The sequence below is a fragment of the Amblyomma mixtum genome, chromosome 10 (assembly GCF_055824585.1).
Source record: "Amblyomma mixtum isolate Tamu chromosome 10, ASM5582458v1, whole genome shotgun sequence".
In the NCBI taxonomy this organism is placed as follows: domain Eukaryota; kingdom Metazoa; phylum Arthropoda; class Arachnida; order Ixodida; family Ixodidae; genus Amblyomma; species Amblyomma mixtum.
In genome coordinates, this window is record NC_143021.1 from 16,167,795 (window position 1) to 16,194,310 (window position 26,516).

At 46.1% G+C, this 26,516-nt stretch overlaps 1 protein-coding gene and 1 long non-coding RNA gene across 2 annotated transcripts in view; one reads left to right on the plus strand and one right to left on the minus strand.

The window, feature by feature from the left end:
• Positions 1-25,190, plus strand: LOC149325204 (uncharacterized). Its single transcript, XR_016286390.1, has 6 exons — positions 1-123; positions 275-418; positions 19,842-19,924; positions 22,529-22,678; positions 24,621-24,866; positions 24,939-25,190. It is a non-coding gene; the product is annotated as an uncharacterized LOC149325204 (long non-coding RNA).
• Positions 1-26,516, minus strand: part of Mitf (transcription factor Mitf) — a 113,765-nt gene that overhangs the window by 65,432 nt on the left and 21,817 nt on the right. The window contains exons 2-3 of the mRNA XM_089563800.1: positions 22,523-22,754; positions 14,271-14,474 (exon numbers count right to left, since the gene is read on the minus strand). Of these exons, the coding sequence (XP_089419926.1) occupies positions 14,271-14,474; positions 22,523-22,754 (436 nt within the window). The remainder of the gene's footprint in view (positions 1-14,270; positions 14,475-22,522; positions 22,755-26,516) is intronic.

Sequence of the window (26,516 nt, forward strand, 5' to 3'; positions counted from 1 at the left end):
TGGCACGCCAGAAAACGAAACGAACAGTGGCCTTAACGGAAACATCAAGTGAATCCTTTCCAGCCGGGACCACTCGTCAGATAGCCACAGTGAAACGGGCGTCAGCGAAGACACCGGTGGATGGTTAGAAACCGCCTTTATGTGCCTCAGCCTGAGGCGGTAAACACTCGTTTTCCTTTTGAGGAATAACGGGCGACGATTACGAAATGCAAACAAACAAACAAACAAAATCCGGTGATGCGTCCTCCCGCATTCCGCTTCTGTTTCACCACAGGTGTATCAGCCACGGACCATGAGGAGAGGGGAGGGGGACAGCGTTTCTTTCCTGACAGAAGCGGACAGAAGCTGCCGCGGCGGCATCACCTTTCCCAACCGCGAGACAAACCGGAACCGCACCACAGCAGAGCCATCCCACAAAGTAATCTCTGCGACCGCTATTGTCGCGCCAGTTGCCACTCGAGTGCTTTTCAGCGCTTATCGCTAACAATTTACGCGCGCCGGCCGGCCCGTCCAGCTTGACGTCACCGCGTTTAAAGCCGCTGTAATGGACGCGGCCGGAACGGCACCGGCGTTCCGCCTCATGCGCTGCTCCCAGGAGCTTGGCCTTCGGAGCAATAGTGTGAACCATTCTCGCTGCAATTTCACTGCTCTGAGCCGGTCTGTAGTTTCCAACATACCGAACGCGTGCCAACATCATGACGCGTCCTAGCACTGGTAAAGCCTGCTCGAACGACGGTATGGATGACTTTTGAAGGCAATTAGGGTAATCAGTGAACAAATTTGGGCGAGTTGTTATAGATTCATAGGTCCTTAGCAAGTCCTTCATTCCACCAATTCACACCAGCACAAACCAACTAGATGGGGACCATGGTGCTGAGTCTGTTGAATAGCCAGCGTGACTGACTCGCAGAACACTGATATGGATGATTCACAGAAATAGTACTATCAGTCAGGCCAACTCAAATTAAGCTTGGAAAACCCACTCCCAGATAAACCGCAGCAAAGAGAATAGTTTTGTGCAACCATGAAAGGCCTTCTGCCACTGACTGTTATCAACTACACTGCTACATTGTTATCCAATTGCTGTAGCCATTTCTAAAGCACATACAGCAGCGACTCATACACTGCTCTTTTTAATTCTGATCACATATTTTCATGTGTATTATCTGCATCAAAAAGAAAAATAAGGTTGAAAAGTATGGTTACAGGTAATATGCAGATTTCGGGAGAAACGGCTGGCTTCACAGGAGTGCACGACATCACCTGAAGCATCCCCAACCCTCCCATCATCAATGGACTGTTGTGCCAGCAATCCGTGCGAATAGATCACCGAAGCGTGGAATTCATTCCCAGTGGATATCTTAAACAAAAGTATAAAGAAATGTTCCATTAGAAGTAAGCTTAATAAATGCGATGATGCCGAAATGCTTGACAGCAAAGATGAAGCTCTGGTAAGCCGCTGCAACAGCAGCGATTGAATACAATTGTGGACAGAGCACCGTGGTGAGTATCTCATACTTGCTGTGGCAATAAACTGAGCACTGTTCGCAGTTATAAAATGGCATGGCTGTGCTTCTTGCAGATAAGCGTGTGGGTAATACGAGGTGAAGTTTTAGTTTTATTCTGAGGGCTGAAATTAGCGGTGCAGGTTATGTGTAGTGGTGAGCAATATGCACAAAAATATGATGTATGTTGAAAACAAACCAAGCATATCTCAGTAATTTCTTGGTAAGAGATTGAAGATGGATTTTCTCCATTTCATCATGATGCTTCCTTGACCTAATGCTGAGAGGGAAACTTAATACCCTCAAGGGCATTTTTCCAGCGCTTGATTTATTGTGACCGTTATACATGATGAAATTCCAAAACAATAAACTTCCTATGACGAATTTTTTTGCCCACCAAATTTCATGACATGGCCAGTACAAATTTCGCAAGATGGTAAAAAAAATGTCGCTGTCCCCACCAGCTGCGCAGATTTCTTGCTGAGAAATGATGCAGCGTTGCTGCGGTCACTCTGCTCGTACATTTATACGACACACACCGCAATCACACGTGCCACCCAGACTGATCCCAATGTTTCAACCTCCACTTCAGGGTGACACCTGAACCCCGTAGAACTCATCATCATCAGCCTGGCTACGCCCACTGCAGGACAAAGGCCTCTCCCATGTCTCTCCAATTAGCCCTGTCCTTCGCCAGTTGCGGCCACCGTATCCCCGCAAACTTCTTAATCTCATCTGCCCACCTAGCTTTCTGGTGCCTCCTGCTACGCTTGCCTTTTCTTGGAATCCACTCCGTTGCCCTTAAGGACCAGCGGTTATCTTGCCTTCCCATCATATGCCCGGCCCAAGCCCATTTCTTCCTCTTGGTTTCGACTTGGACGTCATTAACCCGCGTTTGTTCACTCACCTACAGAACTGCTGTATACATTTCCAGGAGGGCAAAAGCAGCTTCTCTCTGCCTCGTAACTGAACCAACGAACCTTAATGTCTATGCATGCCTCAAACAAACAAGCGAACAAACAAACAACTGCAAACAACTCTCCATTTGAGCACATTTTGTCATTAGATGTCTAGGATTGTTCCTAAAAGTACTTGAAATTTTGAGCTAATACAAAGAAATCATGATGATCAGGGGCTGTTTACAAGCTCGTTGGCGAGTGCCATCTTATGCAGGTCAGTTCATCATCATGAAAATCTCCCAAATCAAAAAAGCTAGTGTAGTGCTGTCATGTGAGCGTGCTCCTATGAGACAGTCCAATGAAGTTAGACCTCAGCAGAGCATGCAGCAAACGATGACAAACACACATACTCGGGCATGCACTCAAGTGATGGTGCTCTTCGAGCGGAACAGAAAACTCTCAATAGCTAGGTGTGTAGAAAGCTGCTTCTGCAATGTAGCACGCACTCACTCAGAATCCATATGAAGTGTCCGAAATGTTGACGACGACAGGAAAACAAACTTTTCAAACAGTGCAAACGAGCCCAATCTGACCATGTGAAAACTAGATCTAAGATTGCAACCACCAACACTCTAAACTTCTGCGTTCTTAAAGAGACTGGCCACTGACATGTAAACATGTAAAGAGATTATGGCGTAAACGAAAAGATTGTGCCCCATATTGTAAGAACAGAGCACTGCAATATCAAAGAAACGAGGATTTATAATTTTAATTTGACATGGAAAATCGTGTAAAAAGTAACCTGACGGAGAAACACATCACTATCAGTGTAGCCCACCATGTGACTACATCTCGGTAAAATATCACTTAGCTGTTTTTTGAGTGCACAGTGCTCTTTTCTTTCAGGAATGTTTGTCATGTTTTGTTACAGTTTACACTCTCTCCAGTGCGCCCTTTAATGAAAAACAACACTCCCTTCATATTGTCGACCATGTACTTTTAGCTTTTGTCACTAGATTGTGCCAGAGTGCTTTGAATTTCTTGGATGGAGTGGCAACCATGGTCCACTAAAACTTTCATTGATGAGCCGTGCATCACTCTGCTTTGAGTGTGGAAACTGAAATTACGCTACTCTATACTAAATATATCTTAACGTCTGGTGGGTGAGATTTATATCAATTTTTTGTACACCACTTTTCGATTGGTTTATCGGGGCTTTAACTTAACAAAGCGGCTCCGGCTATGAGGGATGCCGTAGTGAAAGGCTCCGGAAATTGCGACCATCTGTGGTTCTTTAACATGCAGTGACCTCGCACAGTACACGGGCCTCTACAATTTCGCCTCCATCGAAATTCGGCTGCAATGGCCGGGATTGAACCCGTGCCTTTTGGGTCAGCAGCTGAGCGCCATAACCACTGAGCCACCCAGGTGGCCTAGGTACAGCACTTTTGCCAACGTGCAATCGCCATCACACTTGCAGATCATGGTTTCCAGCATCAGGATACATAAAAACAGGTGCATGCACCGATATAAAAAATTCCTGGTAAAAATCTACAGCGTTTCCAACAAAACTGATGCTGAATCTAGCACCTTAGGCAGCAAGCTTTCTGTTACGCTGGAAAAAATTGGATATTTAAAATTCAGTGTTCAGTCCCTTTCAATGCAGTCTAGAAATCTGGCCCGTCACCACTGGCGAACTCAACATAGATCAAAGACAATAGAGACATTTTCACGAACAAATGATGTTGCAATAAGATTCTGAAGAGTGTACTTGCAGGCCTCCTTCAATCAATGCGCCTCTCATTCTAAGCATGTAACTGTCTAGGTAATAATGTAGGTAATAATGTGTAAAATGCCCATTATTTTATTTTCTCCTCACTGTATGCTGTATTTTGGTCTTTCGTCGTGGTTTTGAGCTTTTCATTTCACACAAGTGCTGTGCCATTGCCATCATATATTTTGTTTCTGAACCCTACACTACACTCTGGCTATGGGTTTAGTCAGTGTTTTGATAAGTTGTATGGCAAGAGTAGGAATAATATAAAATGAAATGAAAATGAAAGCAAGTTCAATCTGCAGGTACTGATTATTGGCCTTCATCATTACACACCATGGACGCTGATTGGTTCACATACACTTAGAAAATGGAAACATAACTAATGTAAGGCCGACATGAGGATGCAGAACCTCAATCAGTTTCGCGATTGGCATTTACAGTGAATGATTTCTCTGAAGCTTGAATTACTGAATGGCTCCAAAAAAGCTGCCCAAAACTGTTCACATCACACTAAATCTATCCGATGAAAAACTGGGTGATGGTTTCCTATTCGTGAGATGAAAACACGGTGAACACAATTTTCTATGGGACCGGCAAACGATTCTGGCACTGTTGAAGCCGCACTGTTCCATAATGGTAAGGTTCTGTGCAGTCATTTTCAAGGGTAGTCTCCTCAGAAGCAGTGCCATTGCATGAGAGAGGGCCTCGTCGCACAGAGGGGGAACAGCGCATGACGCATGCACAAGTTCAGCGCACTGGAATAATGGATGAGCCCCGCAGCCCAAAACGAGGAAAACGTGCAATTGTGCCAGAACACTGAGAAAAGCAAAAAAAAAAAGAAGAAAAGTCCAGCAATCTGCCAACCTGCATCCGAAATGGTACACAGCTGGGCTACGGCGCAGCTAGGATCAACTGGCACCACCGCACCTGCCACTGCACTATAAGGTAGAATATTGGAAAGTGCGGCATGCACTTCTGGAGAATGAGCTGCTATAGCAATGACAGCTTCAGATAGCACAAGAGGACGACGCATGTAAAGAGAATGCTACAAGCATGGCCCAGACATTCTGAGCTGCCGCTATCACACCTATTTTTAACCCTTTAAGGAGCTTTGTACACAATTGCCTTGTACACAACTGTGCTCTGCCTGGCACTGATTACGTTGAGGTGAACATGTCACCTTGCACTACGCAAACATGATGTTTTTTATGGCACGTAACGAATGCAGTAAAGAAGATTTCGCAAAACAAGGACCAGGGTAGCACGTCGTTTGCCATTTCAGTGCAGACTGATTTTGCCACCAGTAATAACATGATCATTTTTTCGCCATTTTGAGAGCAATGTGCGTCCTCAAGACTGAAATTCACTGCAGGATCTTTGGAGATCTTTGCAGGTTCAATTGAGGAGTCCTGGCATTCTGATGTCTCTATCTTCATCAAGTATGACAGTTTAACAAAATTTTTCACATCCCTGCAAAAAAATTAACCACTGCTATTTTGGAGAACTAACAAATTATCTTTCTTAAGGCCTAAATACACCTATTAAGCGTAAGATTACTTGTCTAACATTGATACAAAAAAACGGTGCCTGAAAAGGTTAAGGAACCAACTGTCATGATGAAAATATTTGTGTGGTTGTACACGATGCTAGTGAGTGAATTTTGCTTTCTTAACTACAGAAAGTTTCGCTCAAAGCACAGGTCTTGCTTCTCCTAACTGTCTAGAGGCAGAGTGCTACGACCGGCACAGTCACAATACTGAATGCGGTAGCAAATGATACCGAATACTTTGCAGAGTGCGCTGTGGTACACAACACTGCTCAGACATTAACGAGCAGCACGAGTAATATAAAGCACTACTGCTGTCACCCCTCAACTGAGCTTAACTTAGTTAATTGGGCTCTTTCACCTAGAATGCACTGTGAAATTTTTTCTGCACATTTCACGCTGACAAACCTTTTCGAGGAACAAGTGAAGATGGCCAGAGAAGCAAACATATATGAAAGCAAAAAGAGTACATGCATTAAGAGTGCAGCAAACATTTGAAAACAAACACTGGCCAAGCATGTAAGCGAAAGCATTTGCAAAGTGCATACGAAACCGGATGGAAATGAACCCAAAGCAGGTACGCAACAATGTGCCATGAGTAACAATAATTTACACCTCACCTTCTGACTGACTGACCTGTTATGTCTTAGAGCTCTGCTCTGATTCAAGAATTTTACATTCAAGGTGGGAGCACAGCTGGATTGCCGAAAACTTTGCTGCACGAAGTTCGATGTCTCCGTCATAGGCACAGCACCTAAGTCTAGGAGCTTTGGTGCTTCACAAAAATATCGCAAAGTCAGGCATGATAGCTGCCTTCATTTCCTTAAAGCTAAAAAAAGAAGATAGTTACTGACTGCTCTAGCATGCTCAGAAGCATTGCAAACTTGAAAGATGGGCAAAAAGGATTTCCACAGTCGTCTAACTTTCAATGAGGTAGCTCAACGGTGTCAGCTTCCGAGTTCGAAGTTGTGTTTCGATGGGGCTAAAATGCAAAAAAAAAACCCACCTTGATGTGCGAGTATGCCAAAGAACCCAAGGTAAACAAAATTAATTTAGACCCTTAATTAATTTAGTCACATGCACCAATGGGACTCCAAAGGTTGCCGCGATGGCTCAGTGGTTATGGTGCTCAGCTGCTGACCCGAAAGACACGGGTTCAATCCTGGCTGCAGCGGTCGAATTTCGATGGAGGCGAAATTCTAGAGGGCCGTGTACTGTGCGATGTCAGTTCATGTTAAAGCACCCCAGGTGGTCAAAATTTCCGGAGACCTTCACTACGGCGTCTCTCATAGCCCGAGTTGCTTTGGGACATTAACACCCCATAAACCATAAAAAGCCAATAGGACTCCAGTAAATTTGTCTGGGTTTGTCGCTTGTGTACCCCAAGTGATGAATTGATAACCTTGGGGCTACAATTCCCTCCCTTTTTGGGCTTTACTATATTTTAAAATGTTCAAGCATTCACTGACACTATGAATTGTGCCGCTGCAGGATGGCTGTTATCGCTGTTCATTTGCATCACGATACCGGAAAAAAAAAAAACTTCCGAACCCCGCTTTCAATGTACGGCAACCATGCTTGAAGTCGATCACACTTCTCTGCATAAGTGTTAACCGCTACTCCATTGCGCAAAATAAGAAAAAAAGGCCCATCTTGCTCGTTCAGTCATTTTTCCACCACTACCCATTACAAAGAACAATAGCAGATCAGTGAAACAACATGATTTGGCAGAAACCAATGCAGAATATCAGACGTGGCGTATGTATATATTTTTTTGGCTGTACCGCAAGCATTGCGGGCGCTCTCCTGAGGGAGCCCTCTACTCATTAATGCTGCCGCTCCGGTGATAGTCTCATCTTCGTTGCTCCACACTGTCTACATCACACAGACAACAATGGAGCTTGCAGTTCAGGCCTAACTCTTACGTTACCACGCTACTAGGCTTCGATCTCCGGTGATCACAAAATCCAAACTGCTACAACAGCGCGACTGCGGGATCTACGGACTCACTGAGTCATCTGGCTTGTTGTTCACACACCGAACTTTCATTTGATGTGTAACTTGTATTTTTCCGCAAGGTGGTAATTTTTGAAACGCGCTTGAAGTTGAGGATGCGGCGTCGAACACTCCGAGCAAGGCGTCAATGCCGGGAACGATGCGCACTTGAAACAACCCCATAGCATGCAATTCTGCTACGTCTGCAGCATATATTATTGAAGCATCGAGTAGCAAGGACTCCCATGACGATGTTGCATCATCAGATTTTGTTTCCGAAGCTGAAACTGTGCAACCAGAGCCCAGAGCGTTGGCCTGTTTGTTTATTTTCTTGTTCCTGGTGGGATTGTGCGAACCCAAGTGCTCCTATGGAGCCGCTATGGTGATGGTGCGCCATCTAGTTTGTTCTTCAGAAACTACAGTTTCGTTTTCTGTGTAGATTGCAATTTTCTCATGAGGCATGAATTTTTGAAATGCCCTTGAGAAGGAGGGTACGGCGTAGGGCACTCCCAGCACGGCGACGGCGCGCACTCGCAAAAACCCCACTGCACACGATTCTACCGCATAGGCAATAGTTATTTTCCATGAATCAAGTAGCACGGTCCCTCACAACGATACTGCAGTCAGATTTTGGTTCGGACGCTCAATACTGCGGAAACCAGCTGTTAGTTTCGCTTTTAGTTCCCGGTACGCTTGTGCGAGCAAAGCGCTGCTATGAAATCTTTATGATGACGCGGTGCCACCTGGTTTGTTGTTCAGGATCTACAGTTTCATTTTTTGGGTACACTGCGATTTCCCCACGAAGCATGAATTTTTTAAGTACACTGGAAGCGGAGGTTACGGTGTAGGCTGCTCCAAGCATGGCTTTGAGCGTGGAACAGTTTCACCTCATGGCATGCAGGTCAAGCCAATTAATTCTATTTATTTAAAGGCGCTCTTGATTATACAGTTTGTTTTGAGTGAACAAGCTCTTCTAAAGCGAAAAGAGTTTGCATGTTTTACAGCATTTCATTGCCTTTTTTTATTTTAATGTCGAGATCATGCCATACCGTATTTACTCGCGTAATAGGCGCACCCCTAGTTAGGGCGCGAAAAATCAGATTTTTTTATTTCCGCGCATAATAGGCGCACCCCGAACTTGGCACTGTGATCAATACTGTATTTACACGATTGCAAGCCGACGCCTCGCCACCCCTCGCTTTCCAATCTTTATTTTAACAAAGTTTTTGCTGAACTGACTACTAGTCCCTACTAGTGCTGCTGCCGTCGCAGCTGCTGCGGACCCACAGCACGTACAATGACATCGCGTAGAACAGCCGCACACAGTTTTCAAGGATGCTCACTTTAAACGTCTGTTTGGAAACCTTCATCTCCAGCCGGAAACGTTCCCGACTTAGGCCCACGAAAACTTCGGCGCTTGGAGTCGCGTACGAAAATTTAGGGACGCCACAGTCGCACCTGCCACACTTCTCGGCCACGTCGTATTTTCCGACCTGCCGCACGCTTGCCGTGTTCGAGAGCAAACTCCCAGCCATGTAGCTATTAAGGTGCTTGCCCGTGGAGCTAAAACAGCAACGCTCCGCGGCAAAGCCATAAACCACGATGAACTATAGCGCTATCGCTAATCCCGGCACTTGACAGCAACAACAACAACAAAAAAAAAAACGAGCTGGAGGTGCTGATGGCGATATAGATAGCGAAAGCTCGCGGCGGAGGAAAACGATGATGATGATGATGAGCATGGCCTTGGGCGCCCTCCGTGGGCGCCGTCTGGAAGCTCCTGTGCGCATGTGTGGCCACCACGATCAAGTGCCCGTTGCGCGCAGCCGGAGCCGATCGCGGAGGCCTCGGTGCGTGCATTCCGAAGGCTATTCCCGCGTGTGTCGTGGGAAGTTTCGGTGCGGCCCTTACACGGATCTTTTTTTTTTATATTTTCTTCGTGAGAACGGGGTGCGGCCCGTACACGAGTGGGTTTACGCGGTGTGTTCAATTTTGCGAGTCGAAAAATTTCCGGAAATTTTACCCCACGTAATAGGTGCACCCCGAACTTTGAGCCGGATTTTCTGGAAAAAAAGTGCGCCTATTATGCGAGTAAAAAATTATGGCTGAGGCTTAGCTAAGGTTAAGCCTAGTCAGATGCGAAGCATATTGGTGGCTAGACTTGGTAATACATGGCTTTCCTTGGTTGCATACTTGGTCATTTTAATACAACCACTAGAAGCCTTCGTCGTGGGGGAAGACAACGGCATGGCTACAGCGGAACGCCGACTAACCCCGAGACACGCGTTGGGTGAGTGCCTGGATTGCCACGGAAGCCGCGTCTGCCTGCCCGGTGGAGCGAGCGTTTCACCTACACCGAGTGTGAACGCACGTTCGAAATGCGCGGGAATGCCGCTCGAGGACATTCCGGCGTCTGTGCGATGGCATCGTCACGACGACGTCACGGTGTCACGTGGCGTGACGGCTAGGGGTCCCACGGCGACGGCACAAGGTGGAGGCCGCCTCTCTCATCCGATGTCACGTGGTGTGACGTCACGGCGTCACGTCACGGTGTCACGCGGTGTGACGTCACAGTGTCACGTTCTGTGACGTCACGGCGTCACGTGGTGTGACGTAACGGTGTCACGTGGTGTGACGTCACGGTGTCACGTGGTGTGACGTCTAGGGGTCCCACGCCGACGGCATGAGTGGTAGCTCTAGCAATATGCTTCGCACAATACGGTATATTATGGCGGCTATACTTGTATTTGTATCATACTTGTGTTTGTATAATTTTTCATGATATTGGTTACAATATGTATTTTTAAAAACCATGCTTGTTAAGCTTTATTTTGGCACATAACATAATACTTCCAATTTTTTTTCTGTCAGACTAAAAATCATATCAAGGGCACACTGATATCAGCTTTCTCAAAGAGCGTAAAGACAAAAATTTCTACCGCAAAAAGTATTTGAGTTATAGCAGTATGCTATAGTGCCAAGTTGTAAAAATAATTTGAATCATTTTCTAATTTCTAGAATTATTTTAATAATTATTTTCGAGTTATTGTCATGTCCTTTTAAATTTTTTCACAATATTTAAAACAAGTATATATGTTGAAATAAATTTGATTAGAAAGTGCATTCTATTTCACTCACTATTAGGCATTTTGTATATTTTTACTCACACTTTTTCTGGCAAAAATGCTTGTCTGAGATCTATGAAAAACAGTCCTTTTTCCCGTGGTAAGGAAAGAGTTAAGGAGAAATATTTAGACGACTACTTGCCATGCAGGTTACACCATGACAAGGGCCGCTTCAGGTGCCTATCTGAATTAACCAATGCTAGCACAGTGTTTAATTTAGCAAGAGCCTTACACCACAGATATGCATTGGTGGTGGATAAGACTGTGCTGGCTCTCTACATTATTCAGACTTCTGATGTAATGGAAAAAACTGACAAAATTTTACCGTACGCACCTTGAGCATGCATGCACCATACTAATGTACACATAGACCGTGGGCCACTAATATGACGAGAGTCCACTCAGACGGTAGCTAAGGAGAACTACAGTTGAATCTTGTTATAAAAAACAGTTTATAAAGAAATAATGGTCAAAACAAACAAATGACGATTGCCACTCGAGGCTCGGTCAACACGGACTATAACGAAGCTACGGCTATAACGAAGCAATTGCCGGGCCCCTTCAACTTTGCTATAACAAGGTTCAACTGTATTTTATTTAAAAAATACCGCATTATTTTGGTGGACAGCAAGCTTCCAGGCTTGTGTACTCCAATGCACGTCAATGAAGTTATCTTACGTCACTTACGATGCACTTAAATCAATGCGTGACATCATTGCACTTATCGACACGTCGCTGTTCTCATCGAACACAGAAAAAATTATCCGAGATTACACTTCTCAGTAATGCCATTTTTGAGCGCAGCTGCTGCGGCACTCACAAACCATAGGCAACCGCATATGGACCACGCACTGCCAAACAGAGACTGCTCTGGGTTTCAACTTGGGTGGTGCACACAGTGCTCTGCCGCTGATGAGCCTCGCCACGGGGGAATGACGAGCAAGCTTCCAGTGCGTGCTGCTGCAACGCACTGCATGCATCTCTGGCGAGCAACACGTACCTTTCAGATGACGTCATTGGCCCTCAACGCTAGCATCATACCCTCCTGCTCCGCTTCACTCCTCGTGCTCTCTTCACCACCATTGTATTTGATCCTCACTGCGCTCCGCGCTCAGCTATGCCAATGACAGCGAGGCACGCTGCTAAACCCAGGAATGGGGGCCCCAGAGCTGTGCTCTAAAACACGGCTACCATCGTCGGGTTCATGTTTCTTTGGCACGGATACCGCAAGGGCATGTGGTCGAACATCGACAACAGCGAAGGCACAGAGAAGTGCTATCTCGCACAACAAGTCTCCATTGTTATGGCTCTGCCAGCCACCAGTGCCACCACCGACAAAGCGTCGTCTGCACGGACTCGCTGCTTGTGCCACGCGATGTGCACAAAACGGCCCATCATGGACTTGGGATGACAAAGTAAGAGATCGTCCATTCAAAATTCAAGGAACTGGATAAAACATTAGAATTATCTGGAAGTTTGAAGAATCGAACGACCTCGAAAAAACTAACAAGAACTGCTTGCATCATGGTAAATTTATCCGATACACGACTGGCCAATGGGTGACTGCTGTTGATCAAAGATAAGTCAGCAAGGTAAAGACTATTTTTCCCGCGTACTTCAATGCTTTATTGCATGTCTACTGTTGCGAGTGCAGAAGCAGAACTTTTCCAAAATCATAACAGCCTTCCCAGCATCTTTCATGGTGTTCTGCAGTGGAGCTCCACTGCTACCCTACCCTGTCACCTTCACGAACAGCAAATGGCACTGAGCGAGCATACATTTTCAGCATGCTGGAAGAACGGAACCACGCGAAGTGAAAGAAATGCTCAGCGGCATCAAAGCGAAGAGATGAAAAAGGGAGCGAGGGGTTGGGGGGAAGAAAAGTTGGGGGACATTTTAGTTCGGCTTCGAGGGTATGACTATGACGCAATAGTGTGAATAGGTCCCTTCAGTGGCCTGCTCTCCTCTTTGTTTGTCACTTCACAGACAGGCACACCGTTCTTTCTTTCATTTTATTACTTTTGTTATTTTTACTTAAATTTCTATTTTTATTTATTTTTCACATACAAAATTTACCACAGGACACACAAGGCCTCCCTTTAACAAAGTCAAACGAATGTCCCTGGTTTAGCGCGCCCGACTCATGACCCAAGGGGGCGCAATTCGAGTCCCAGCTTGGCCATTTCTCTTTTCAGTGCAGTTGCCTTTCTTTCTTCAGGGGCACTTTGTAATGGGGGTGGAATGACTTCACGACCGTGCAGACCAGTGACGAATTGTGTATACATGCTATCACTTGTACTGTGTGATTGTTGTGGGGTGTTTGAATTACTCATGCAAGGTCATGTGTGATGATATCCCAACTCTCTCAACCAATTCCGATTTTCTCAGCACACTAACGGCAGCGGCGGGTTTTCCACTGAAATGGGACCCTTAGAACTATCGCACTAAAGCACCAGCAACGCGCCTGTCTGCGTCTGAAATGTCAGCTGGCTGCTCGAGCTGCCATTGCTGCGGAGTGGTGTGAAGCTCAGAAAAGTCAAACGAGAAATAAGTGGCCACACTGTTCTCAGAGGCGGACCCATCCATTCGTCGTACCGTCTGCCATTGCACGCTGTTGTCAGAGGTGTGCAAGTGACTCTGCAGCATGGAACTCAGATTTTGAGTAGGGCTATTTTGAAGATCTCTTGCCACACCGGTCATACCTGGACCCGGCTTCCCTTCAAACAGCCTGTTCGAATTAACAGGTGCGCTACCCGTAGTGTCCCAATTAGCGAGCATACGACGCCACAGGCTTGCATAGCTGTCAGCTGGGATTGAGCCGGCAATTCGAACTAAATCCTGATTTCCAAATTAACAAGAGTCTGATTAACAAGTTTTTACTGTACCGTCTTACTTTGTACCATCCACATCATCATCAGCCTGATTACGCCAACTGCAGGACAAAGGCCTCTCCCACGTCTCTCCAATTAACCCTGTCCTTCTTTGCCAGCTGCCGCCACCGTATCCCCGCAAACTTCTTAATCTCATCCGCCCACCTAACTTTCTGCCACCCCCTGCTATGCTTGCCTTCTCTTGGAATCCACTCCATTACCCTTAAGGACCAGCGCTTATCTTGCCTTCGCATTACATGCCCTGTCCAAGCCCATTTCTTCCTCCTGATTTCGACTAGGACGTCATTAACCCGTGTTTGTTCCCTCACCCCCTCCGCCCGCTTCCGGTCTCTTCCCATTACACCTATCATTTTTCATTCCATAGCTCTCTGCGTTGTCCTTAACTTAAGCTGAACCCTCTTTGTATAAATGAACGTATAATGACATCCTCTTAACAGATTCTAAAGTCAATGTAAAGCTGATATAAAAGCCAACATAAAGTGTTGCAGCCCGGACCCTGTCGCAGCGCCCTCTGGGAGGTGGAAAGCCTTACCTCGGAGTTGCTGGTGGCGGCTGAGCCACTGTGTGGCAGCGAGGCAGGGCTGTCGGGGCTGAATGCTTCCCCCGGTGCGGATGTGGCCATGTGCTGCAGCTGGGGCCGGGCCAGCAACTGACTGCCGGTCAGGTACTGCTTCACCTGCCGCCGCTTGCTCTGCTCGACGTGGTAGCGCGTCGGGTTCTCCAACCGAGACTGCACCTGCACAGAAGAAGGGCAGCCACAAAGACGACTCAGCGAGAGATTTCACTCTTGGTACAGCATGCTGCTGGCCTACATTTCATCTTATACGAGTTGTGTGCAGCACTGTGAAGGTTGCGGCAATCTGAGCCAATCAGAACGGCGTGCACTGAAAAACGTGTTCCTCCGCGCCCCTCACCCCATGACCGGTGGCGCCATCACTGAGAAGGAAGGAGCACCAGTGTCCAGTTTCTGCGCACAGGAGACTCGGCCGATTCAACGGACACCATGTTTACGAACGGTGGTTGCACCACTTCACGGCAGGCCTCCGCGGTGCTGTGCTTGTCTGGACTTTCTTTGACAATTTAAACCAGTGAACGAAACACTCGGCGTACTTTTAAAACACCTCCCTGAATTACCTTTTCAATTACTGCAATGACTGTTTAAAAAATAGTCGCAACACTGCTAAAATATTTCAGGGATTATTTTTTGTCTCCCTTGGTTCTCATTGAAGAGAGCTGTACCTTGTGCAGTGCTGCAAACAACTTGTGAAGTGAAGTATAGTCTGTTCATGCTCTTTAATGGTAAATCAACAGTGCAAAAAAGGATGATTAGCCATGAAGAGAGACTACAGTTCCCATCCTCTCTGTTGTCTCTCTTGACGCGTTCATCATCATCATCAGCCTGACTACACCCACTGCAGGGCAAAGGCCTCTTCCATGTCTCTCCAACTAACCCTGCTTTTCGCCAGCCGTGGACACCGTATTCCCGCAAATTTCTTAATCTTATCCAACCACCCAACTTTCTGCCGCCCCCTGCTACGCTTGCCTTCTCTTGGAATCCACTCCGTTACCCTTAAGGACCAGCGGTTATCTTGCCTTCGCATTACATGCCGTGCCCACTAACAACTGACTCACTATAGCATTTCATTCGACAGGTGTTGCTTGAAAAATACACTTTTTTTTCCTTGCAGTAATAGTGCAATACAAGACTGAATAAAGTAAATAATGTAAACATTGTAGCAAGTTGTGACCATAAACTTTCACAATATCCTATAGGCCAATAAGAACATCATACATTTCTTCATTTCAGATGCACCTTTCAAAGCCATTGTCCCAGTTTCAGAGTGAGCTAACAACAAGCCCAAGGCTCTCTGCGTCAATACAAACATGGATAACATGATATCCTGATGAGCCAAACAGCAATTCGGTGACTCAGCGATAACCAACCGGACAACTGGTAGTCATACAGAATACAATACGACTCCTAGACTCACTGTCACAGAGAAGTTGCCTGCAGTCTGAAACTGATTTGGTATGTCATGAAGATCTGCCACAACATGGATGGCATTCCCAACCTCATTCCCAGCATTCAGAGGTGTGGTGAAAGGTGCCATTGCACGAGTAAGATAAAACATCAGCAAACAACCCATTCAAGCGGCAAAAAATAGAAGCTATCAGGTGGTACGCTAGTCCTGAAGATGGATATGTGCACTCATTCCGGCTAAATGGCTGGCTGATTTACACTAGGCACAAAAAGTGGCACGGTCAGTCACACGCAACACCATGCTTGTTCGTGGTACTCGCCTGTTTCGTCCAAAAGGAACCTAAGTACATCGTCATCTGTAGCAATCAATGCCAGACCAAACAAGCAACATTTCACAACACAAAACACAGAGGCACCACCATCTAGAGCAAGAAGCTCAAGCCAGCCGCCAGAAGGCAGCGAAAAAAGACGTTTCCGTTGGGCCCATTACAAGTGGCACGTCGTTCAGTGAAGGACATCTGCACGCTACACTTTACAACCTCCATGCGTGCAAGCGGTGCCACATACTTTCCGCTCGAGGGTCCCGCGGCCGTAACACTAAACATTCCAGCAACGTGTTGGCATTACAGGCAGCTATGTACACAAACATTACGGGGCCGCAGACGGTTCACCTTATCTCACAACTTGTGACTGCCCTCGCACGGGTCCCTACATTACTGTGCACTGCGAGTATGCCACCTCAGCAAATGTGAAAAGCTGGGCAAGGATGCAAGCGCCCTAAATCCTGCTGCTGCATTGAGATGATGGTTGGTTTGGTTTGGTTTATGGGGTTTAACGTCCCAAAGCGACTCAGGCTATGAGGGACGCCGTAGTGAAGGGCTCTGGAAATTTTGACCACCTGGGGTTCTTTAACATGCACTTGCATCACACAGTACACGGGCCTCTAGAATTTCGCCTACATCGAAATTCAGCTGCCGCGGACGGGATCAAACCCGCATCTTTCGGGTCAGCAGCCGAGCGCTATAACCACTGAGCCACCGCTTCATTTAGTGAAACATATCTGCAAGAAATACTGCTTATGCTGTGTAACAATTACAGCTTGAAGGAAAATTAGTCACCAGAGCTGCAGAGAGAGAGACTGCAGCAGTGGAAGCTGTGCAACATTACTTCACTTGTTCTCTTTTTGCAATTTGTTGCATTTCCTTCCCACTGCAGTATTCTTGCCCTTCTTTATCACATGCATCCATTATTGTGTGGTATAGATAACAAAAAGCTACATCAATGAATGAATGCGTCAGTCACTGGCAGTGATGAATTCACTTTCCCATACCGTATTTTTTCAAGCCTACGTGCATTCTGCTTTCTTTGTTAGCCGCTGTGGGAACAGTCTGCATTCACAATAAGAAAGCCTCCAGATAAATCATCCGTTTGAACCACGCTTACATCACTAAGCCACAATGCACACGAAAAAACTTCAGCTGAATCAACTTCTACAAATATTTGCAGAGTTAGCTTGGGTGTCAGGATTCTAAAAGAACCCTGACACAGTGGCTCAGTGGTTATGCTGCTCGGCTGCTAAAAGAAGCGGGCTTGATCACGGCTGTGTTGGTCGCACTACGATGGAGAGGAAATGCAAGAGGCCGACATACAGTGTGACGTCAGTACACACTAAGAACCACAGGTGGTCGAAATTATTCGCAGCCCTCCGATTACGGCGTCCCTTATAGCCCGAACGCTACGGAACGTTAAACCCCATAAACCAACCAACCATACCACCCTTTCCCACCACAGGTTTTCAGTTAGCAAAATCAAGTTCAGTTGCCCTCGTCTGGAAAATAGATAATAATGCCTTTTCCTGTTTTGTCTAACTTAACAAGACCCCAGCAGTGACCATGTCAGATATCAGTTTTATACGCTGCAGTAGAGCTTACCACAGCCCTAATAGTGGAAAAATAAATGTTACCAACATTTTTATTGCTTACTGTCACAGGCTAATTATTTTGATTTCAATTACTGAGTATCTCAATACATCGCTCTATTACAGAAAGCAGTTCTTGCATACAGAAAAAATAACGAACCAATTATCAAGACCAGGTAGCAATCTTTGCTTTCTCCTCATGGTAAGGAAGGAGCTGAATGTGCAGTTAGCAGGCGATAACAAAATTCTTTACTTCCAGCAGCCATACAGCTAAAGGTGAAAACAGACCCCATTTCACATTAGCTGGCTTTGCACAAACCACTTCAAATATCCTGCAGCCCAATCTCAAAAAGAACACCTATACCACCACAGAAGAGCAGCTTACAGAATGCCGAATGCCTGGCGCTTAATACTACACCGACTCAGACATTTAAGCTTGCAATTTCTGACACGCACTTTGCCAGATATGTCTCTGACTAGAGACAACACATTTTTATCCTTGAGCATTTTCAAGGCAGAGGCTTTTTTTTTTTATATGCGCACAAGTCAGCACAAAGGTTCTTTACCCTCCAGTTTGCTCACACAAGATTACAACTAGGGAATCGCAAAAAAGAATGCTGAGGTTAGCGCGAACAGAACAAACATGCCAAGGCTGCTCACTTCTTCAAAAGCCCTGTACTTTCAATTTTTTTTTTTTTTTGCTTTAAAATGGAGTGTGGATGACAGGTACAAGAATGCCTTCAAAGAGGGAGAACGCTACAAACACTATAAGCCGAGTCCAAGAATAATTGCAGATCAGCTAATCATTTCATCTTTGTGGACATGACTAGGATAAGTTACTGTGAACAAAAGTTACCTTGAACTACAAATTATTTGAAAAAATATTAATGTAATTTGCAGAAATACTCCCTTGCCTTCATCTCTATATTATAGCATAGAGACAGTTCTTAACAGGTACTGTGCACACATTAAGGTTGGCAAAAGGTTTCTAATGGCAGAAAAAATTAAGAACTATAGGAAGTAAGATAAACAATTGCTAGCTTAATTTCGGCACTTCTCCTTTAAGCTTCCCAGACTTTGTGAATAGTGAGATGCAAACACTGCAAGCTGCAGAGGTCATAGAAGCACATGAACAGAAAATAAAAAAAAAAGTGCTTGCGAAACTGGCGTCCTTCGCAGCTGCCAGAACTTGTTGGCTAACCAGGAAGGCTTCGAGGACACAGCTAAGACGGCTAGGATATATATGAGGCCTATTTCTCAACCACCCTGGTGAAGAAATGTTACCATTCTTAACACAAGAAAAGCCACCTTCTGCCAGGCCTTGGTGGTTGCTCCTCAGATTCTGTTTTAGCACAGATAGTTGCTACACAAGCGGACTTCCGACTTGAGATTGTAACAGGAACCACGAAAATCTATGCCGACTTCTGTTCACACAGCCTTGGAATTTTTTTCGTCGGCCTTGGGAGTAAGGGAGGGGTTCGCCTCAAAGAAACTGAACACTTCAAAGATGCAAGAAGTGTCTGCAAGAGGGCAGCACATGCTGGCGTTCACTTATATCTCATCAGCATCATCATCATCAGCCTGACTACGCCCTCTGCATGGCAAAGGCCTCTCCCATGTCTCTCCAATTAACCCTGTCCTGTGCCAGCTGCGGCTACCGTATCCCCGCAAACTCCTTAATCTCATCCGCCCACCTAACTTTCTGCCGCCCCCTGCTACGCTTGCCTTCTCTTGGAATCCACTCCGTTACCCTTAAGGACCAGCAGTTATCTTGCCTTCGCATTACATAACCACTTATATCTAAATAAGCTTAAAACGAACACACAGGACAAGCTCTCCTGTACTGACAGAAGCCTGCATTCTAAAGAAAGAGGCTAATCTCACTGAAAACTGAAACGCAGGTAACACCAGCACCGCCCATTTTTGCAAGCAAAGTGCAGTGACCACAACAAAGTTTCTTATGCCAGGATCTCTGCGGCTAGGACACCTTGCCATTCAATTTAAAACACTAATCACGAAGTCCACTTTGGTCTCAATGCGACAAGTTTGAATTGGGTGGTGAAGAAAAGAAAGTTCCTTTTTTTTTTATAAAATCCTATTTATTAGAAATATTCCTCTTTTGCTGCTGCACAAACATCAACCCAGACAGAAAAAGCCCCAGAATTGGTTTTTACCGAGCACTAAAATAGAACGTCCTCTTTCAGTGGCTGGAACTTCAAAAAACATGCCGAGAATTTCCCACGGACTAACAGCAACTGCAGTGTAGGTGCTCCCACTTATGTCTCTGGTGAGTGCAAAGGCTTCCTTTTTTGGACGTGTGAAAGCAGATCAAAACACACTTGCTTTAATAAAAAAAAGAAAGCATAAGCATCGCTTAAAATTAAAGATGAAATTCCGAGCATCATCATCACCATCAGCCTGACTACGCCCACTGCAGGGCAAGTGCCTCTCCCATGTCTCTCCAGTTAATCCTGTCCTCTGCCAGCTGCGGCCACCACCATCCCCGCAAACTTCTTGATCTCATCCGCCCACCTAACTTTCTGCCGCCCCCCTCCTACGCTTGCCTTCTCTTGGAATCCACTCCGTTACCCTCAAGGACCAGCGGTAACCTTACCGAGCAAGTAACGTTAAAAGCTTCTGCCACGAAGTGCTTTCAGTTGCTTCCAGTTAGACACTCAATTTGACAACATAATGACATGCTTGAGCTAGCGCTCTAGCTATCTTACTCTGCGGTAATGGAATACAATGGCTATGGCAATGCTGTTAACCTTGAACAAGGTCCACCCAGCTGCTGTGATCATAAAATAAATGATGAGGTGCTCGCTACTTGCACTACAAAAGATAAAGTAGAAAAGAAAAGAAAGAAATATGAGAGATAAGCACAAAGGAAACGGGAGTAGTAAGAGAGTGCACCAATGCATTCAAGAGGTAAAGCAAGTCCTCCACAGAGATAACTGAGTTGGGGAAAAAAAAAAGAAAGATAGCCAAACTACTTGCACTCCCCAGGGTTAAGGAATGGCAGTGTCACAGCTGTACTGTGCCTTCTCACAGAAGTACTCAGGACCACCTCGGTCTGATTCTCACATAGCAGCACGTGACAGCGAGTTTTCAATCACCACAAAAAAGGAAATGTGAGAGTAGGTAGCGATCTCATAAACCCCAAAACTAAGTTCGTCAAGCTAACGTCAACATAAAAAAATGCACAGGGTGATCACACGAAGTGATGCAACAAATCTGCATTCGCAGTACACTTAACTTTGACATTAATCGCTTCCCCATTGTGTCTCTGAATCGGATTTTGCCCTAGCATTTTCAATCAACTGCTGCAAGCATTTGGTCGGCGGAGGATTCTGGGGGGAGGATGTGGGTGCGTGGGTGGCAGCCCATAGGCGGCAGTGGCGTAGCCAGAAATTTTGTTCGGGAAGGGGGGGGCTCATGTTGCAGCATTGCCTCCTCATGGAATTTGTGGAGGGGTCAAACGCAAGAATAACAGGTGCATTGCCACTGACAATGCCACTGTGTATTAGATAACGCAACGCACTGTCTAGACAAAATAAAAGAATGTATTCGTATGTTTAAAAATCGTGGCAGGCATAACTGATACTAATGCTTCCATGTTTTTGCGTATTTACTAAGTAAAGATAATATCACACGAAGTCTACAACTATATCAGTCCGATATGAGCAAAACAGTGCATGCCGCTGATATGAAAAACGTAAAGGCCATGAAATGAGCAAGTAGAGGACAAATATTTTAAAGAGTCTTTGTTGTTCAAGAACCTTTACATTTTTGTACATATGCAACGTCCAGCGAAAAATCTCAATGATGCTGTGCTTCGTTCAGTGTACTGCACAGCAGCCGCTGTCACCGGTCATGTATTGCCGAGTAATTGCACCGAAATTTTAGTCGCAACAGCGAGCACATGTATAAACGAGTAGTTCTGCAAAATATGCAAAAATATGTAAAATATAATGCTTTGTACTTACTCCCCCCCCCCCCCCCCTCCATGTAATACCCTCAAATGAAGGGCCTTTGGGGGTATCTTGAATAAATAAATAAATAAATTAATTAATTGAAGTTCCCGATTTGAAAATCTAAAGCATGACTTTTGAAATCTCAGTACAGCTTTCGCGTCAAAAGTTTATGGGAACTTTGTCCCCTCTAAGTTTCCGAATCTATGTTCCGAATTGAAATGCGTGGCTCCGCAGACCCCGCGGCCGCCGCGAGATGCCGCGGCGAGCCCGCTTGCCATCGATAGGCACTTGAAAGCTTGTGCTAGGATGGGGCTCCTTGCGTTACGTGACTCCAGGTGCATGGGCGTTGCCACGAAATCCAACCCAATCTAGCAATGTTCCACCAAAATGTCTTTTCTAGTCTGAAAAAGACATCGTGGATGACAAAATCCAGAATGACTTCCGGTGCCGGTGGTTGTTTTGGTCAGTAGTGCGTGACAGTTCGCAAAAAATTCGGAGGGGGGAGGGCTGAAGCCCCATAAGCACCCACCCTGGCTACACCCCCGCTAGGCAGGACATGCAGAAGGCTTCATATCTAAACAGAAAAGGACTGAAACAGGAGTAAAGTTGTCCTCTAGTGCACACCCTTCTTTAAAGGGTGTGCACTAGAGGACAACTTATTCCCTTCTTACTCCCATATAGGTGTATTCGTGTTTAGAGCGTACACCCACAGACCACAGCTTTATCATCAAAAAGGATTGTACTGCTAAAGCAGTGAAAAGAAAAGAAGGACCTGCCCTTTGGTACGTGGAAGAAAGATCGAGATGACAGGCTAGGCCATTCACGACCATGGTTGCCAGCTGACTTAGCATGCACAGTGACCGGAACAAAGTGGTTCCACGCAGAATGCCGACTGGCTTTGTGTCACTCACCTGCAGCACCTGCGTCGGCACCTGGATGTTGTCCGGAATGGTGTCGGGGATCCCGGGAACACAGATGGCCGACGACGGCTGTGGCGGGGTGCCCACAAGCTCACGGATGCGGCGCTCCTCCTGTTCCGCCTGGTGCCGCTGCAGCTGCTGCTTCAGGTTGGTGCGGCTGACGGGCGTTCGCGGATGCAGGCTGCCCATGCCCACACCTCCGCCCATGCCTCGGCCGGCTCCACTGGGAACACGCAGAGAGAGGGAACCGAAGCAGTTAGCAACACATCTCACTATACCTTGGTCACATGTTTAGGGGAATCCCCCAAGGTGGAGTAGATTTGTAATAAGGGAGTGATTACTCACTGACATCCACCCGAGCACAGCCATACGGCTACAAAAAAAAGCTATACACCTTTCTCAGAAACTTCATAGTTCAAGAAAAATTCGTCCTGGTCCGGGGTTCGAACCTGGGACCACCACTTCACCGGAGCAGTCCCTCTACCAATACAGTTCCCACTTCAAGTTATTGATCAATTCGTTCTCGCACTACCATAAGCTTGCCGACCCGCTTAGCTCAATTGGTAGAGCGACTGCTCCGATGAAGCGGTGGTCCCACGTTCGAACCCCAGACCAGGACGAATTTTGCTTTAACTACGAAGTTTCTGAGAAAGCTGCATAGCTTTCCTTTGTAGCCGTATGGCTGCGCTTGGGTGGATGTCACTGAGTAGTTACTCCCTTATTACTCACTATACCTTCTCTGCTCATGACATTGCAGTGAGCTCCTCGTGACAAACTGCGATGTCACAACTGCAAGCAGTGTACCACGTTTCTTTAATGCCATCCTTTACTTTCCACCACACACACCTCGGAGACGAAATGGGCATGGGCAGGGCATGTAATGCACAGAACCGATAATTGATGGTCACTTGAAGCAACGGAATGGATTCCAAGAGAAGGCAAGCGTAGCAGGGGGCGGCAGAAAGTTAGGTGGGCGGATGATATTAAGAGGTTTGCGGGGGTAAGGCGGTGGAAGCTGGCACAGGGAATGGGTTAAAGGGACACTGAGGAGAGCTCTATTAATATTTTTTTTATAGCAAAATCCGATAGTTGGCATTTCATGGCTTTGTTCGAAGTTGAAAAAGTTTTTCCCGCCGCTCTGATTCAAACTTGGGATTCTCCTATGACGACACAGGACTAAGTGACGTGAAACATGACGTGCACATGACGTAACGCAGACTCCGTGATTTCTGGCGGCCAGCAGTGCGGCCCAGCAGAAGCCAAAAAGAAAGCTACCGCCGGCCGCACGTTGAAGGCATCTATCGGATATTGCGGCCATCGCTTCATTTACGTTTGCACCGGCGTTTTGCCAGCGTTACAATGGATCCCGTTCTCGAAGCCGCCAACGAAGTTCTCGCAAATAGACACCTTTAGCATACCGTGTACCTTGTTACCGTTAGCGGCATACCGGGAGCCCGCATACCGCTGTGAGCATGCAGGCGCTGATTGGTCCCAGCGCTGCAGGAGAGCGCGCGTAGCTGTCGGGTACGTGGCGCCATCTGGCGACATCAAGAAGATTTGCGCATGCATTTGCTGCGCCTCAGTGATTCGTGGCTTCTCGTGTCCTAGTGTTGCTAGAACTATTGGTTCTAGCAACACTGTCTAGCAATACTGTTGCTAGAACTATTGGTTCTAGCAACACTGTTTTGTCCTGTGACGTCATGAAGCTTGTACTTGCGAGTTTGGCCTGTGGCGGCGATACCTGTATTTTGGTTCTTGCTCTTTTCTACGTTACAAGAGCTTTGTTGTCAGTATGAATGGCGTTTTTGTAATCAGGAGCTGGTATTCTGTCAATGCAAGTCAACTTCAATTTCTCCTCAGTGTCCCTTTAATTCAAGATTTCAAGGTTAACGGGAGAATCCCTAGAGATGCAAAGGATGCAGCTGGACTACTGCTGCTAATGATACTTGGCACTTTATGCGACCACAACCATGGAAAGCATGCAACAAAAATGGAGAAGAACAAAGGCTTTCATTTAAATGCACTATGTGGAATGTGACTGCGAATACTGCCAAGCTGAATCTGTATGTTTGTGCTTTATGACTAACAGGGCCAGGGTAAACCCCCCCTCTCACTGGGCCAACTTGTAAAGTAAGTGAAAACAAGAGCCCAAACACAACAAGACACGGAAGCAGCACTGCTGGAGTGCTCCCTATCATCGCCTCCCCTCCATTTTTGGAGATCCCCGCACGTGCACGTGCAAGCATATTATCGGATAAGGTGCTAGTAGTCTTTTAGCTGGCCGGTGCACCTTGATCGAGCAGGATAACAAACCAGCACCCAGAAGACAAGCAAAGTAAGTAACGTCACGTTTCCCCAGAGCTGACAAGTATGACCTGCGTTGCCTCATCTTGTTCACTTACAATAGGTAAACTTGAGACGGCATAAAGTCAGCAACAGCAGAGCACACCTACTACGCTGCCACCAGAAGTGTGCCTGGCCGCTATGCACCATCCGACAGGCAAGAACACGCCCAATCACATCACAGCAAAAAAAAAAACAAGAACAGTGATAAATAAAACCTAAAGATGATCTGAAAGGGCCTTCAACTTTCAGACAATCTAGAGCTCAATATGAGTAACTTCATCAATGGTGCCACCCCCTGGGCAGAGCTGCTCTGTCTATAGCAGGATACAACTCGCGAAAGCAGTGTCTTTTCCCCGTCAGAGCAGCCCCTTCCAGCTGATGACGTTGGCTACTGATATCAGCTATTCATATCAGCTACTCAGTGCCTTATCATCTGAATCAAAGCGAAAGGAGCATGAATAAAGCACTATACTCGGACGCACAACTCAAGAATGAAGGGCTTTTCCCCATCGAAGAGCCCCTTCCAGCCAGTGGCGTCTGCCGATTCTCACGAACCTGCTGGCGTGAGAATGCACGGAATGGCAGGTGAAAGGGGGTAGTACTCTCCTTGCATTGTCACCCTAGTAGGGTAATGAGAATCAGCCGAAGCCATTGGCTGGAAGGGGCTCTTCGATGGGGAAAAGCCCTTCATTCTCGAGTTGTGCGTCCGAGTATAGTGCTTTATTCATGCTCCTTTTGCTTTGATTCAGATGATAAGGAACTGAGTAGCTGACATGATGGGCAACTTAGCTCAAATGAAAATGAAATGCCGTGAAGTTGGATGTTGACATCAGAGATTTTGGGCAATGAGAAACTAAATGAAAACACTGCCGAATACAGACGAAGCAGCAGAGAGCACAGCAGCATTTTTATGCCGCATTTCCCCTCGGGTCATTCGGAGACAGTGAGCATAATCAACCGGGAAGACTGTTTCAGGAACCATAAAAAGAACCTTCTTACTGCCTCATCTGCCTTTGCGCAGCCCCCACACTTGCAACTTATCTCTCTGCTGTTTTGCAAACAAGAGTGGTGAAGAAATAAGTAATAAAATAAGCGCATGCCACGCAGGCGTACACTTATCCTACATGTATGCATACACTACAATGCTGGCAAACCAGTGTCATGGGAACAGACGAAATAAGCACAATAGAATCATCAGGCAGTCATTAAACCCACGGGCTGCCACATAATCCTCACTGCAGTACAGTGGAATTAGAATGAATAAGAACACTCCTTGTTACAGGTGAATTTACTGATACACCAAATGATACCCCACAGTCTTTATACGCTCTTAAAAAAAGAAGCACTGAAGCATCAATTTGCATTACTTTCTAGAAAAACACCTAACTGTAAACACTTCAGCAATCCAAGCTGTATAATGAAGTGCCACTGTTTACAAAAGCAACTTGACTCAAGCTTGCTTGTAGCAGTTAGCCCTGCACAATGAATGCTTACATTTAAGCACTTTGTAGTCCAAAACAGCTGCGTAGTCACCAAGGCTGTTTCTTTTTCCAGCATTTCGTGCACATGACTTTTTACACTTTGGGTGCCTTCAACTTATCAGCCACGATGAAAATAGACTTGACCTATCACTTGCCAA